At 38.3% G+C, this 16593-nt stretch overlaps 1 protein-coding gene across 6 annotated transcripts in view; it reads left to right on the top strand.

Moving 5' to 3' along the window:
* Positions 1-1911: 1911 nt before the first annotated feature.
* Positions 1912-16593, top strand: part of KYNU (kynureninase) — a 78554-nt gene continuing 63872 nt past the window's right edge. The window contains exons 1-3 of one of the 6 annotated variants that reach the window (XM_067549504.1): positions 1912-1987; positions 2367-2426; positions 10843-11032. In XM_067549504.1, the coding sequence (XP_067405605.1) occupies positions 10858-11032 (175 nt within the window). In that variant the 5' untranslated portion in view covers positions 1912-1987; positions 2367-2426; positions 10843-10857. Of the gene's footprint in view, positions 1988-2366; positions 2427-5155; positions 5255-7500; positions 7739-10842; positions 11033-16593 lie in introns of those variants that run through there. The other 5 variants (XM_067549505.1, XM_067549507.1, XM_067549506.1 and 2 more) reach the window with 5 other exon arrangements.

The following is a 16593-nucleotide window of genomic DNA, read 5'->3' as shown; positions in this document are numbered from 1 at the left end:
TTATCAGTGATTTCAGCTCCAATGGTCACTTAACAAAACAAGAGACTCTCTGTGGAGCCTACTCAGCTCTATCTTTTAACAGGAGACAGAGGAGCAAGTCAAATAGTGATTGTGACTCTTAGAAAGCCACACACTACCAAGCAAAACACCTGTCTCTCCCCTCCTCCCCCGTCTCCACTGAGCTATGGCATCCGACCCCCCTGCTTAGTGAATGCAGCTCAGTTGACGGTGACCCCCCTCAGTCAGGTCAAGCTAAGCACAGTTCTGCTGCCCTTTACTCATACAAGAAAGATAACAACATTTAATTACCCCCTCATTCAATAACTAAAGTGATTTGTAACCCAGCACCAGCCAAAACCGATCACTTGGGGAACACCGCTCCTCTGTCTGCTGGATATCTAAAATATAGTGTGGTCCTGAAGCCTTTCCCCCTCACCCTCCAGCTCAACACTAGCAGTAAGGGGAGAGTCATTCAGACCTGGCTTACAAATCATAATTTAAAGTATTAGGTCAGCCAACATTGCTGACATTGTCATTATGGCATTGACATTGTCATAAAAAAAAAAAAGAAAATAGCTGTGTGAGGAAGCTAGTCTTTGTTCATACTTTTCAGACCTATTATGCTTTTTCAGGTACAAGTATCTTATCATATGCTGTATATGCTTTTAAAGTGTGTATTAATGTTTTGATTTCATTTACAATTTCCAACCAATGACTAAATTGGGTGGCTAGCAAAGATTTCTCTTCACCCCATCGTGAATTTTCCCAGCACCCACCAGTGGTCAACTAGTTCAGTGTTGCCAGAGTATGTGCCTAGTTTCTCAAATAGGCACATACCTCAGGGTGTCTAGCCACTTGCACCACTGAAGCTACTTCCTATTTTTACCTACGGCTGTAGTTACACTCTGTCCCCAGCTTCAAGTGCAGAGAAACTCTAAGTTGATAGGAGTGATCCATTAATGTATCTCTACATGAGAAAGTTAAATTTTGTTTAGTTTTTGTTGTGTTACAATTAATTTCGCCATGGTCAGAGAATAAGTTTCACGTATCTGACTTCTGGTTAACTGCGGATGGTCACGTGTTCAGAGAGAGTGCTGTTCAGTCTTTACATAGAAAATGCATGACTGTGGGAAAAACTGTTCTTATCACTACACTGTTTGAGTGTTTAAGAACTTCCTTATTCTTTGTCTGAAATGGCTGCTAACTGCAGGGTAATGTGGTTTTACTATGGAGTAGAAAGATGAGCTTTGTGTGTGAAATTACAGTTAACACTGTCAGTTTTTGATAAGATCAATATGTGCCTATGTAAAGTAACTGAACTTATTGTAATTCCAGTCTGTCACATTCTGTTGCTGCAGATGTGACACTGTAGTGTGTAACTTATTTCATTATATAATTGTATGTTTACTGAATGTTTGTCTTTATATTGTAACAGGCATGCTGTGAATATTATATTTAGATTTTTTCCATTACTTACAGTTCTGTAACTTACTTGAATTTAATGCAGTGTTTTGAAAACTCTGTTAGGATGATGTAAGTTTAGAAAGCAAATTTGTTTAGGGACTGATCCTGCAAACTATATTCATATGAATTAGAATTACTAACATGACCATGAGATGCAAGATTAGACCCTTGTACTTTAACTTTGTTTTTTTTTAAAGAATACAGTTCTGTAGTACTTTAGTCCTTTACCGCCTCTAACAATGCTATTGGTGCATTCAGCTGGTGTCTTTTAACCCTTGAGACTACAGACTAACATTGTACTCCTGTAACCCTCTTAAGCATTTATTTGGCCAGCAGCCTGGAAAATGTTCTATGGGTTAAACTACCTTTGGCAATCTAGTGAACTGCTGTTGGAGGGCAAAAAGCAGAACAAATGTTCTTCACGTGATGAATCAGTAACCTCTTAAAAGAGGTTACTGATTCAGCTTTAAGTAGAGGCTCAGTGTTATGCCTTATGGCAGCACCATGTTAAGCGGAAAGTATTGTGAGTAATCAGCTTTGAACAATTTAGGAAAATATAGGGGGGTTACAGCTGAATAATAAAAATACAATGATACAATTATATAGGCAGAGAATAGAGCTATACAAATAGTATAAAATGGATCTAAAATAATCAAATGATAGTTCTTATAATTAAACCTTCTGGTCCTTTTCCTGTACGTTTGATAGGATGGTTTGTTAACATTTCCTTTCTGAGATTTTTTTGAGTCAGTAAACTACACATACAGGGCAAAATAGAAAGAACCACACTGCTTTTAGTGTCAGCGGTGTTTAAGTATTATATGTTCTTTGTGTTCTATAGGGTTAATCAGAAATGTAATAATAAAACTGATATTTGTGCTGATAAAATGACTGTTTTTCAGCTTGCTTAATTTTGGCTGCATCTGTTCTGCCTGACAACAGGAGATTGTCAATAGCCACTGGTGAGTCTTTTTCATCAAATCATTGCATGTATGAGGTGGGGGCAGAAGGCGAAGCAGTAACATACAAGGAAGAGAATGATATGAAGTAAGAGGAGGAGAACAAAAACTGGTGTCAGATAGGGAAGAATGAGCAAGGAGTGGCAGTAAAAAGGGGAATGATAAGAGATGTGGGGGAACAGACATCAGCATTCACAGGGGAGAAGGAAGAGAAACCGAAGAGACTGTGGAAAATACAGGTAGAAACATAAAAAGAAACTGAGTTCCACTAGAAACATATCTTCTTTTCAGTTCTAGAAAAGAAATGTTGTCTCTAGAAAACCACATAGGCATCAGAAAGTTGAAGGGGCAAAAGTAGAGGAGGAAGTCACATCACCTCAACATATATATATGCTTGTTCTGACCATTTTTATTTGTCAGTGAAAACCTGCCCCATCTTGACAAAATCCTAAAGTGAACCATTTGATCAAGGTGGGATGAGACCTTTGCATTAATGGGTCTCTGCATTTCAACTGGAGAGGAATACAGGGCATATTTTTTCAGTTAACTGTCAATAATTGGGTAGAACAATGTTTACAAAATTCTCAACAATAAAGGTTTTCTTTTCTGTACATGTAGAAAATAACAAATGTTGAGAATTATGTGAAATAATTGCATGGCTCTGTTCAGCAGCAATTAGCAGTTATGCCAGTCATAAAGGCTTCATAGGCTTTCATAGTTTAGCATCCAGCAAGCCTAACTCCTATTCCAAAGACAATAAATATTTACTTATTTTGGTTTCAGAACTGGGTTTCTGGGATTCCATTCCTCAACTGGATTTTGATTGATTTTTATTTTGGTAGTTTTATCTTTTTTCATAATGTTTGTGTCACATACCTCCAAACACTTACATATATCTAGAAGCTAAAAATGAATATTTGTTATATTTGCTGTCAAAATTTAATATAAATAAGAATCTTAGTAAATGGAAGTCATTGATCAAGTATAGAAAAAGGCAACAGTGACAGGGTACCCAAGGACCTGCTCCAAAGTCTATTGGATTCAATGGAGGGACTCACTTTTACTTCTGTGGACTTTGGATCATGCCTCCAGGGTGGTGTGGGAGTAATATTTGCTTGTCAGGCAAAAGATAGTCATCTGGAGTATAGTGGCCATTAATCTAGGGTGATAGCTATTGGGCCTACATAGGCCTTATTAAAAAGTGGTGAATGGCAAGTTTAAGGGTGAGATTCTGTGTCATGGTTCTGAGATGTGCAAAACAGACCTCGCAGTCTAGGAGAAAAGGGGTAGGTGGTGCGTAAGGTGGCTAAATCATCTTTGCACTGTCCTACGCATGGGTTGCTCTTAGGCATGTGAGGGTTTCCACCTGGCCAATATTTGACTGACATGGTTGTTTATTTAATGGATTTGCCAGTTGCCAGAAAAAAAATTAATCTGCCTCTTTTTTTAACATGGGGTCTCAATTTTTGCATAATCATCACAATAAACTGGGATATCTAAGGTTAAAAGTTTCTGTATCCAGTTAAAGATCCCACAGTGTTCCCACTTGCTCAGTTTAATCGATAACAGATCAAAACTGTTTAAAATACACCAGCTGCCTGCCCACCAACAAGCAAGCACATCACGTGTGTGAGAGAGGGTTTGAGATGAGAGTGAGATGTGAGAGTCATATTAAATAATGGAAGATCAGGGCAATGGTGCGAATGATCCTACTACACTCCTGGGGGAAAAAAGCTTGCATTGAAAACTGAACATTCAATGACAACTGGCTAAATGAAACAAAGATTGGGTGGCAAAATCTGCTGATAAAACAAAGGGCCTTTGTTATCAATTATGTTATCAATTTTATCTATATGTGTTCTCCCTAGACACTATAAGTGGCTGTTGAAGGGGTTTGGTTGCAGGGTTGCCTTGTGGTTGGGGATGCAATGGGCTTGCCTTGTGGTAGGGAGGTACTGGGTGTTTTTGGATTTCAAAGGTGGTAACTCTATTTGGAGAGGAGGTCCCTGGTGTAAATTAGATGGGCCACAGGCTGCCAAAGTTAGGGCTGTCCCCTAGGGTTCACCTATGGATCTCAGTGCTGTCTGAGACTTTCCTCTTCATTCTTAGTGAAAGTTACTGGAACATAGGCTCTGAACTAATGATTCAGTTAACAGTTTTTGGAATTCAAAATTTGGAAAGTAAAAGTCACCTCTGGCACATGGTATTTTTGAAGAAAAGCAGAGTTGTCCATGCCAGTGATGCCCAGCGTTACCAACCAGCATACAAGGCTGGCTGGGTTTTCTGGACTCCTCAGATCATTAGCTAATTTGGCAAAAATTCCTCAGTTTCATAAATATTACTGAATCAAATTTAATTGGCCAATGTCAAGTAGCTCCAGAGGGTGAACCCTGTTCTGATTCCTTGAGGGACCCCAGGAGGAGTTATCAGGGGAGGCATAAGCTAGGTTATAATTACAGCTGGGCAAATAACTACAGTAACTCAGCCAGTGGTTCGGGGTCTATTTCAGGAGTGGATGAGGTTCTGGTGGCCTGCAATGTAGAGATCTGATTAGATGATCATGATGGTCCCCTTCTGACATTAAAGTCAATGAGTCTCTTTTTTTTGTTCACTGGCATTTCCAAAATCATAATACTTTAAAAAATAATTGAGTTGAACTGAATCTAAAAAGCTTTAGCTAATCAAAAAAGTTAGTTCTGGGTTGAACAGCACATGTTTGGAGTAAACCATTTTGTTTTAGGGCTTTTTTTAAAGAGCACAAAAAGTGGAACAAGGAGTGAAGGGAAAAGGAGATGAAGTAGAGACCTGAACTTAGGTATCCCCTCTGTCATGTGAGTATCCTATCTACAGGCTATAAATTCAATCTCATGTTCTTTCTCCAGCCCAATGAATATTCTAGTCTTTTATGCAAAGTGGAATAGCTTCAACAGGAGAAATGGAGAGAGACCCTCCCCAGAGTAGCCTCTATCTTGGGGGCTGGGATGCTCATTGGGAGGAGGGAGAGCTGGGTTGAAATCACTGTTCCAGGGCAAGGATCTAAAGCTGGGTCTCCTTGTCCTAGGTGAGGACCTTATCCACTGGGCTAAAGGCTGTAAGCTGGGCACCGGCACCACCATCTACTATCTAGTGAATTTGCATCAGCTTCATGGAGTAACCATGAGTCAACCAAATCTGTATTTTTTGGCAAATAAATTATTTGTCTGAAAAATTTTGCCCAGCTCTAATTATAACCCATAAGAGGTGTTGTCATAGGTGAAAGCTGGTCCTCGCCATGCAGTGTCACAGTACCTGACAGAAGGCCTGTTTCCCTTCCACATCTGGCCATTGAAGGGTAAGGAGCTTAGTAATACCAGCAACATTTAGACTTGTCACAGACAAGCACACAAAGCTTCCTAGTCAGCTAGCCAATGGGTCCATTAACACTAATCAGCTGAGCTGAGTCACTAGAAACAAAACATCATCAACTATTTTTCCAGCTGCTGCAAACAACCACGCTAAAGAGTTGAGAAACTGAAAGATCATCTGAGAAGTTCAAACTTAAATGTCAACCTTTGCTTTCTTATCAGATGAGCTGTGTGTGCATGTGTGAGAGAGAGAGATACAGAGAGAAAAATAGGTAATTTAATATCTACAGAACTGATACAGCAACAGTAGCTAAGACTAATCTCCCATGTGCAGCAGCCTTAAACTACATAGAAACTGTTGTCCATATAATTTCATGTGTGATCTCTTTTTATAACTATATCTTGGTAGCAGAGGAAGGATTGCTACTATGTAATTAAAGTCTGTCAGGGCCATTATACACTTGGCATTATGATCATAACCTAAATGTCAGTTAACTGAAACTGATAGTAATTTGGACCTCCGATCCTAGTCATTTGGCTGCAGTATAGGTTGATATTAACCTGGCACTGAATATGCTCTGTGATTTTGGGACTTAAGGGTAAACCCCAACTGTTGTCTCCCTGGATTGTTAGATGGAGATCATATGAGGATAATTCATTCCTTTGATTTTAACCTGTTGATTAGATATGAACCCATTTGATCTGAATGTAGTTTTTTGTCACATGTTCACCTTTATTTTAGCTATCATCTATTAAAGATTTATTTATTTTTTTAAAAGTTTATGAATTAGAATATTGTGTTATGATGGATTTCTGAGCCAGATAACAGGGCCATTTAAGAATTACAAAAACCTGAAGTAGGTGAAAGACAATGAATCTAATGATCCATAGACTATTACCCTATAATCATACTGCTTCTCCCATAGCTTCTTTTTGGAGTAATATCCTATCCCTAACACAAATAAAATCAGAATGGAGAAGGGTGATTTTTTTTTACCTTTCTTTATCAGACAGAAAGGAAATAGTATGTTTTTGTTTAGAGGAGGTCTTGATCTTTTCGGGCTGTAGGCTGGGAGGGATACATCAATGGATTTAAGCCTTGTAATGCTGTGTGTGATGGAACCTAACTTTTAGTCACCTAGAAAGTCACAGGAACAACAGCAAGATCCACAAAGACTGAGACACCAAAGAATGTGATCCACAAAAGCCAGAATTCTAGGTGGGAAGCTGTGACACTGGGCAAGAAAGGGTAAGCCTATCAGGCTGAATAATCCAAAAGCACAACCTTTGAGAACACATTGAAAAGAAATCCAAATGGTAATTAGGGCCATTCATTGTAAATAGCTAAGACTTTGAGGTTAAATCTTGGATTGTTAGAATTTGCAAGTATTTACCTATAATCTTGTAAGTGATTACCAAGGTAACCAAATAGTTCCTATCTGTCACTATAGCCTGTTAGTTCAAAGATCAAAAGAAGGTATTAGAAGGTATTAGATGGAACTCGAATGTAACAATACTATTGTTTTATTTCTCTTTAAAGTTTAAGTAGTAAATACCTGTGAATGGTTGTAAATTGCAGATTGCCTTGTGCTAATGTAGCTAGTTAATGATGTGCTTAGAAAAAAGGAGATGTGACTTCAAAGAAGTATAATGACCTATTATGCACCCAAGGATTACCTCTTGTGAGTGATGTCTGCTGTCCAATGACTGTCATAGCCTGCTAAAAGACTATAAAAGAAGCCTCTGACCCAATCCCGTTTATTTTAGGAGGGCTTGAGCCTTGAAAGGAAAGGTTTGAGTCATAAGTCTAAGATCCCAACTTGTTCCTGTCGGCTCTGTTAATTCTCATGGGAGAATTTGAACAAACTCTGTACATGGACTATTTGGTCTTCATTTCTGGGTTCATTTCTCTGGACTGGATTTCTAACAAAGAAATTCTAAACAAGGACTGATGACCCCCAAGCTGTTTGGGTAATTTCTGGATACTTTGCAGATTAAGAATTTTGCAACTCAGTTATTTCTATTTTGAAATTGACATAAGCTTTTGTTCTCATCTGTATGTATATGATCTTTTAACCAATACTATTTCTTTTTTTTTTTTTTTAATTATAGTTTAGTTAATAGGCATTGGCTTTAAGCATGTATTTGGGTAAGATCTGAACTATTCATTGACCTATTTGGTTATATGTACAATACTTTGGGATTGGTAGAATTTTTATTTACATATGATGGATAAAGATTTTCAGTAATCTCCATCATATTGATGTGACTGTTTCGGTGCTAGCCAAAGATCTGGATAACATTAAGGAAACTGTATTTCTATCTTCTGAATAACCAGTGGGGTGATCAGAAGCTGCCTGTTGCTGGCTTGGTATATCCTATGGAAGAATAAATATCAGCAAACATCAGTTTGTCTGCCCCATTCTTTGCAGTTTTGCCCTTTTAAAGCTATCTCAGCATGGCTCCCTTAGAAGCCAACATCAGAGAAGCAACTTAAACTAGTCAATGGCAGTTGCTGACAAGAGGGGTGTTTGCTAACCACCACCGCTGTCTCAGAGGTGCCTAAATCTGGGCCGGAGGGAGGCACCTATCTCTGCTTAGTGATCCACGAATGGGAACCCTGCTCCTGGACTTAGGGGACATTGAAGCCTAACTTGTTTCTTGCCAGAATGAGTTAGGTACCTGCCTCACTCTACACAAATCTGCCAGAGGAGGAGATGCCCAATGGCTAGAGAACTTGCCTGTGTGGTGAGAGATCCTTGTTCAATTTCCCCTTCTGATAGAAGAGAGAGAGGACTTGAACTGGGGTTTCCTACCTTTCAGCCAAGTGCTCTAATCACTGAGCTATAGGATATTCTGACCTAGGGCAACCTTCTCCAATTGAAGCTGTTCCAGTGTGGGTAAATAATTAAAAAGTGACTGAAGCAGGAGACTGGACTGGGGATCTCCCAGGTGGGCGCCCTCCCACTGTGCTACAGAATCATTCTTGCTCTACATATGTATCCACAGTGAGACAGGCATAGGGCTAGAGAGGGACGCAGAATGTGAGAATGATTCTGTAGCCCCATGGTTAGGTGGGACTTCCTGGGTCTGGTCCCCCTGCTCCAATCACTTTCATTATGTATCCACAGTGGAACAGCCTCATCAGGAGAGATTGAGGAACCACTTCTCCTGAGAGGTGGGAGACACTTGTTCAAATCCTTCCCTCTCCCTCTGGCAGAGAAAAAGGAATTGAGCCTGTTTCCCACATCTCAGGCAAATGTGCTAACTACTGGGCTAACAGTTATAAGGCCACCTTGTCCTCTGGCCAGATTTTGAATGGGATCCAACCCACTAGGCAGCTTCTTAGCACACCTACCAGCTCAGGTCCCCCACATGTCATAGGTGCCCAAACGCTTGTCTTCCCCTCATTTGTGAAATGCTCTGGTTCTTAGGCATCCTGACACCTAAAGTGGCAACAGTGCGACATGCTTACAAGCAGAAACACATATGCCTAGGAAACTTCTACCTTAACAATTTAGGCAGCAAGTGAGTTTGGGTGCCTACAGGGTTGAGCAGCAGTTTTATGGATCACAGGGGAACCAAAACTGGGACTTAAGCTCCTAAACCCAAAAGTTAGGCAACTAAGTCTGGGCTGAAGGCACCTGAGTATCTTTGTGGATCCCAACTCTAGCATCCACACGGTGCATTGTGACTATAAGATCTCACCTGTATTGGTTGTGTGATTGATAGATATATGACCCCTTCACTGTAGTGTCTGTAGTTTTATGGAACAGAGGCATCTCAATAAACCCAGGAATTTGCAAGTGGTTATGTGGCCATGTTGCTGTTTAGTAGAATAATTTTTACCAGAGGTAGACATAGGTAAGAATAGTGGCAGAATATAGGCCCAATTCTCAATTGCAGCAGAGCGATCTTTGGTACAGCTGAAGAGAGAGGGGAAAGGTGACTTTAAACCAACTTTGTCTTTCTCTGATTATCAGGGCTGATCTGGTCTAGTGTGTAATTTATAGCAGCCTTTCCTCTGGGGCTGTTAAAGAGAGTGATATAGAGTGCATTCTAGCTGCCTAGAGATTTCCTTAAACTGGGGCAATCCCCAACCAGCTGATTAAGCCAGTTTCCCAAGTGCTCTTTGGGTTGCAGAACACAGCAGGGGATCAGAGGGTGCATAAGACATAGCCCATAATTCACAGGAACTACTTCAAAGACGAATATTCTTTGACAAATGATTTATAAGGCCAAATTTTTCAAGTAAGCCTGTGAAAATGTATTAAAAATGTATTAAGGGCACTTTTTTATGCACCAGACCCTTCACTTATAGGTCTATCTGTTTTTTTATGTGAAGAGTAGTGGGCTTGCAAATGTCACAGTTGCGGTTTGTATGCTGTTTGGAAAACATGGCCTGTAATGTTTCCTGCTTGGCCTGTATTTTCCCCCCTTTTCCTCAGTGCAGAGCAAGTATAATGTTAAACAAAAACAGGTATGTGGTCTAGTCAGAGTGAAATATTATTTCAAGATCCTGTTCTAGAAAACAACACTTCCATTCATGTCTTTGTCTGCCTTTTTATTTCTTTTTTTTCCCCTATCCCTTTCATTTTATTTATTTATTCATTTTATTTCAGTAAGTGAAAAAGCTGAAAGAGTTTGAAGATTGCACAGACTGGAAAACAACTTCAAATGTTGCTATTCACCTGCTTTCTTTCAGAGCACAGATTGCAGACACAATAAAATAATAATGCTGCCCCTGGCTTTGAGTTCCTGCAAATGTGAATGACACTATAGAATTTGTTACTGCTATCGGTGCAGTGGTAGAACTTAGAAGCTGCTGATGTAGCTTAAAGAGAAAACAGCACTGTATCTGGGGAAAAGATGCCTTTGGGGCTACAGCAATATGTTGCCTTGTAAATGCTTGAATTGATCAATTTTAGTTTTGCCATCCCATTCAAATATTTCGCTTTAAAGCTTGGAATCAAATAAATCTTGGGTCTCAATTGAAACAGCATCAGTGGTCTCTTATCAGCCACTAGTGAATAGATATCCTGCAGAATTTAAACTGTGATGTTTTTCATTTTAAGGTGAAATTGAATGACATGAAAATGGATTCATCTTCTCATGGGTTGCCAGTGACCATTTTAGAACAGACTGCCTCACAGCTAGGATGCAATCCAGCAGATGAGAAACTTGCTTTGCACTTAGATGAAGAAGATGAGCTGAAACACCTCCGTGAATGTTTCCATATTCCAAAAGTCAAGGATCTACCTCCAAGTGAGAATCATAATTATATTGGGGAGTTTTGCATCTTCTGCATATGTTGTTTTTTTAAATCTTTGGAAATTATTGTCACCTGTAAGATAATGGAGCAATTGCAGTCATATCTGAGCACAGTATGTCCTCAGTGTTGCTAAATCAATCCATCAACTTATTCTGGCATAGAATGCTTTACGCTCTCATTCCAATCCTAAATTAAATGTGAAAATACAGTACTTACATGATGCTTATGCTGTCAGTCAGCTACTTTGAACAATATAGTGACTGATTGAAAATTATAGGCAAAAGAATTTTTATCTAATGGATTGAAACTGCAATGTTTCCAAGAACTTACAACTCCGAGAGATTGCTTCTTCAGTACAACATAGTTTAGTGTAATGGTTTTTGTTACAATTATTTTGTGGTAATGGAAGAGGCAGTATATGTGTTATGTTGGAGTATATAATATCTTATTATTAGGACTCAAGAAATTTAATGCAGGATCCTAAGGAAGATAAACAGGGCTATCACTTAGGTAAAAGGAATTATGTGGGCAAATAAATGGTTCATACTGAATTACCTGAACAATTGCTCCTCTTTTTCTGTTCATGAATTGTCTGCAAATAGATCAAGACTTTCTCAAATATAGTCATTTGAAATGATCCACTAAATTTCAGTGAATAATTTTTTTGGTCTGTAGTTTGCTTGTGAACAGTTAATTGTGAGCACTAGAAATTTATACTCTTTTGATTGGATAAAGTCAAAATGTGTTTCTGTTCCCCTAATTGGATGAACATAACAATATTCAATTAATATTCCCTGTTTCATCAAACAATCCTGCCAGCATACATGTCAATAGATATTCATAGGAAGCACAGGGGCGGTGCTAAGAAAGAAAGGATGCTAATAAGATGCACATCAATAATTAAAGATTGATTTTTTTTATTTTTTTTTGCATTATTTTCTCACCTCTAGGAAAGGACTCTGAATTATAGACAAAAGTGTCTGTCTAGAGTTTAAATGTCAGGCTTGGGACCAGCAAAGCAGAAATGAGTGACAAACTTATAGCTAAAGTGAAAACAAACAAACAAACAAAAACGGGTACAATTTTAATGTGTGCTTCATCTTGATGAAAATATTTAGGGCAATGCTGATATCTTTATTTGTGATAGTAACCACAAATAGTCCCATGTAAATCATTGAACTCCTGTAATGGTAATTTACTATTCAGGGTGAATAAGGTTATTGAAATATGGCTCATTTTAAAACATGGTTCAGAAAAGAAAATCCTATATCATCCTAACTTTCCCAATGTAGTTACAATAGAAGCTTCTATTACAGAAATGAATCCCATTTACAGGAGACTGTATTCAAATTAGAAAGGTTAGGAATGATAATCTGGACATATCCAACTGCTTCATATTGACAGATGGGTAATTAGAAGGTGATTGTTTTTAAGTACCAGTAAAAGGCTGAGAGGTGCACAAGACAAAACATTGACAGTCTCTGCCCTGAAGAGCTTGCAATCTAAAGAAGAGTAGACAGTGTACTGGGAAGCTCAGAGAAGGGTATAAGCAGGATATGTAGGTTTTGTAATTATTTGTTTATTATTTACTCTGTTCATCTGAGCACCATGGATCTAATATTTGGGTATAGGCACAGGAATAAGTGAATATTTGTGGCTGCAGTAATGGTATTTTTGTAACAAAGCCTTTCAAAGGAGGAACATTGTTATCCATAGGGCATATGTTGGAAGTTTATTTTTTTTAAATAGTGAATGTTAACAGTATATGGTTTTAAATGAGAAGGTTAGTAGAAAATATCTTGCCTAGTTTAAACTAGCACATTATATTCTGTTGCAAGGGCTGGGGAGCTGATTTCTTGTTTCACTAAGGACACCTGATGATGTTAGCTGCATAAATCATTCAGTTAATTTACCACTTCCCCACCTCCACCTCCACAAAGGGTCCTACAATTAGTAGTGACTGTCAATCAGCATTGTCCCTGAACTCCTCCACAGCCAATACCAGTGCCATGCTCAGTAGTTTGGTGCTGTCTGAAAGGATATGTTGGCATTGAAATTCTATAAAAGAGAGATCAAATATATTTCCTTTGCAGCACTCCTACTATCATCTAACTTTAGGTTTAGGAAACCAAATCTGTTTCAGCTCTCCCATGAACGAGTCTAATCCCAAAGTGAACACCATTTCAAATCAATCTAATTCTAGAAGTTCCAAGGATATCATGCTGCTTCCTTACATGATAAATCTATGCAACAACTTGTTCCTTCCTGCTGTTGAAAGCTACCAAGATACATTTAATAAATAATGCAAGAAAAATCCAAAGCTGTTGGCTGGTAAATCTATAACTAGTTTCTTTCTGCAAAATTTGTCCATTGTGAAATAAATAAAGAACTCAGTTTACTTTCTGTGTAACAACACATAGGAAGAAATATTTGCCCACAAAACTACCAAATAATCCACTGCATGTTCCTCTGCAAGTGGGGGTACCGGTGGCACATCAGAAAACACAGAGGAATGTGGTGTAAAAGCCAGCCTCTGAACAGTGTGTTAGGTAGAGAACCGTGCTAGAAGACAGAGGGGATTCCATGAGTCTTTGGACAAATGTATGAAAGCATCTCTGCTTTCCTACTCCTTCCTGCCCATCCTAAATACTGGCAACATCATTTGCTATACTGCCATTAGATTCCCTAATGAAGTAGCACACTGTGACCCCTGTGATGGTCATAGAGCATGGAGGGATAGACAAATTAGTTATCTATATGTACAGGTGGGGACTGATCCTTCCTCTCATTGAAGTCAACGGGAGCTTTGTCACTGACTTCAATGGCAGCTGGACTGAGCCCACATTATGGATATTTTAGTTTAACAGGTTGCATAGTTGTTTAGGATCCATCTGCTCTGAAAGATTGCGCACAGAGATTTCTGGCAGATGCATATTTGGGGGATTCTTCTGAATACCAGCTTTTTTCTCTGCTCCCGTTTTTGTCTCGTTTTTGTTCTTTTTTCCCCTCCATGATGCATAGCAGAGAGGCATATGGGCATGGATTCCTCTCTCTCTCTCTCTGTCTCAAATATCTCTAGCTCAGCATCTCAGCAACCTAGAGTCCAGGAAAGTATATCTCTCTATACACACAACTATAAAGAGATTTATATGCTCTTTTCACTATTTTAACACGCTTGTAATATTGTTTCTCTTCCCCACCCCCTCCATTCACCATCGTACCTACGCCCCAACGCTGCACAACTGTGTGCATCTTTGATGGCACAACAATGTCCAAGGCAGTAGAAGTTTTAATAGTGTTCAGAATCCATTGTTCTCACACATCCTGAGTCCTCTTTTTTTTTTTTTTTTTTTTAAACTGTCATTAAAAACTGCTCCAGTCCTGAAGAACAGCAGAGGTAAAAAATATTTACATTGTATAGATATACCATAATGACTGATCTTTCGTGACATTTATCTTCACATATGAGCGGATCTAGATAACTCGCTCCTGAAGATAAATGTCATTACAGATATTAGCCATCAAGTATTCTTTATATATTTACATAAAACATTACAATGAGGTTTTAACATAGTCTTGAAAGAGGGAGATGAGAACATCCATGGGAGACAGGTGTAATATTATGTACCCTAAGAAGTGTCAAATATCATAATAATACTTTAACTTTGTTATCAAAATGTAAATTGTAATAACTGTTTACGCTGCATAAATCAAGTGAAAACCTGCCAACAGATTAATTCCATATCACGTCATTCTGGGAGTTAGCAAGCAAGGGGATGAGGTTCAGTAGAACAAATGGAGAGAGATGACAGTGGAAAAGTTAGCTAAATATTCAGACTTCTAAGCACGTCTTTGTATAGTCCCCATTACACTTGCTTTGATGGGGTGCCCTCAGTTGAAGCTGCTGAACTATAATTTCCTAAAGAAAATGGTGGAAGATGGTCAAAGAAGATATTAGGAAGTTTACAACTATCTATCTTTCATTCTACAGCAAGGCATATGACTATATAACATACCAGCATAGCCAGTAGCTCCTTCTTTGGGATAATGATGAAATTATATATTTTCCCTTCATTTAGACTGATCATCATTGAAAGATCACTTGCTCTTGGTCTTGGAATAAAGGTGACCTTAATTCATTAGGAATACACCTCTAAATTATATGTAGAGCAATGTTATGCTTCCATGTGCAAAAGGAAATACGTTATTAAATCTGACCTGTTGGAATCATTCTAAGAGGTGCAGAAGCCACTTACTTTATCATATCTAATTAATCTTAATATAAATCTTATATATTTTTTATATTTTACATATTATTTTATATTCAACCTTAGGTAAGGGCACGTGTTTTAGCTGCTGCTGTCTTTTTGTTACTATTATGCTCCAGTGCTTACCAACGTTCTTTTAGTATTTTGGAAAACTGCAGTACAGAGCTAGGCCCAAGCCTTAAGCCCCTCCAGAAATAACTTGAGGGCCAGTGGTGTGAAGAAAAGGAGGTGCACAACAGTTATATTATATAGAGAGCTAGATGGTGGCATAAGCTAATAAAATGAAGAGATCTGTGAATGAAAGGGGAATAGTAGTGACTAGTGCAAGGTTATGGCTTGCTAGTCAATATGCTAGTCAGAGAAGTGGTGGAATAATTAACATGGTGCTAAAAAACAAGCACAGTTTGGACAGCAGCTACAGCGCAATGTGGCATTAAAGATGTCAGGGAAAGAGAAATGATCAACAATAAGCAGCTGATAACCAAAAAAGAGAGAATCCACAAGATAACAAATGTAAAAGTAGAATAACGTGGGAAGGAGGGAGGACCAGATTTCTGCGTCAGTAGCCAATGGACATTGATATCTGAAGAGGGGACTGCAGTATGGAGGAGCAATTTAGCTTTTAATTAATGACCTGTTTTAATGCTTGATTGGAATTTAAGGTGTAATAGTGAGATTTACAGCTCTAAATTCTGAATAAAACTTTTTCTTTAGTCTCAATGAGACTATTATTGTCTCCCAGTCCACAAAAGAACTGTTAATAGAACCAATTTAGAAGTGTGAATAATATTTACAACACTCTATCATTCATGTTAAAAAGAATAGGCATGAAAAACAGGCACAGAGCATCAGTAAAACAGATTAGATTAAAATTGCTGTCTGATTTATGCTTTTAAAAAGCCTTTTAAGGCTTAATTAAGAAGTTACCCAAATTGTCTTTACTTCTGACAAATGTACTACTAGTTGAGTTCCATGAAGTATTACAAAACCTAGCAAGAGATATATTCTAGTAAGTTAATCTATTTTTCCAAAGCCTTAAAATGAAATCAGTACACAAAGAAATGTAACCTTAATATTTGTTTCTAGCATGTATTTTAACACCTTTATTTGATATTTCTAATGATGTATACTGAGCGCATTTACCAAATGAAGGGGGAAATAGATTTACGTGTATTCATGTCAGATAAATGCAAAATGCTTAGTACTCCTGTGTGGTCACTGTCACTTGTCTCTTTAGAGAGTCTGTGGCATGAAGTATGGTAGCAGGATACGATATGTGGATTGAT

Source organism: Emydura macquarii, unplaced genomic scaffold, assembly GCF_026122565.2.
Source record: "Emydura macquarii macquarii isolate MOO-44397 ecotype Brisbane River unplaced genomic scaffold, CSIRO-AGI_Emac_v2 contig_1253, whole genome shotgun sequence".
Lineage (NCBI taxonomy): Eukaryota > Metazoa > Chordata > Testudines > Chelidae > Emydura > Emydura macquarii.
Note: the sequence above shows the minus strand (reverse complement) of the source record. Positions and strands in the feature narration are given on the sequence as shown.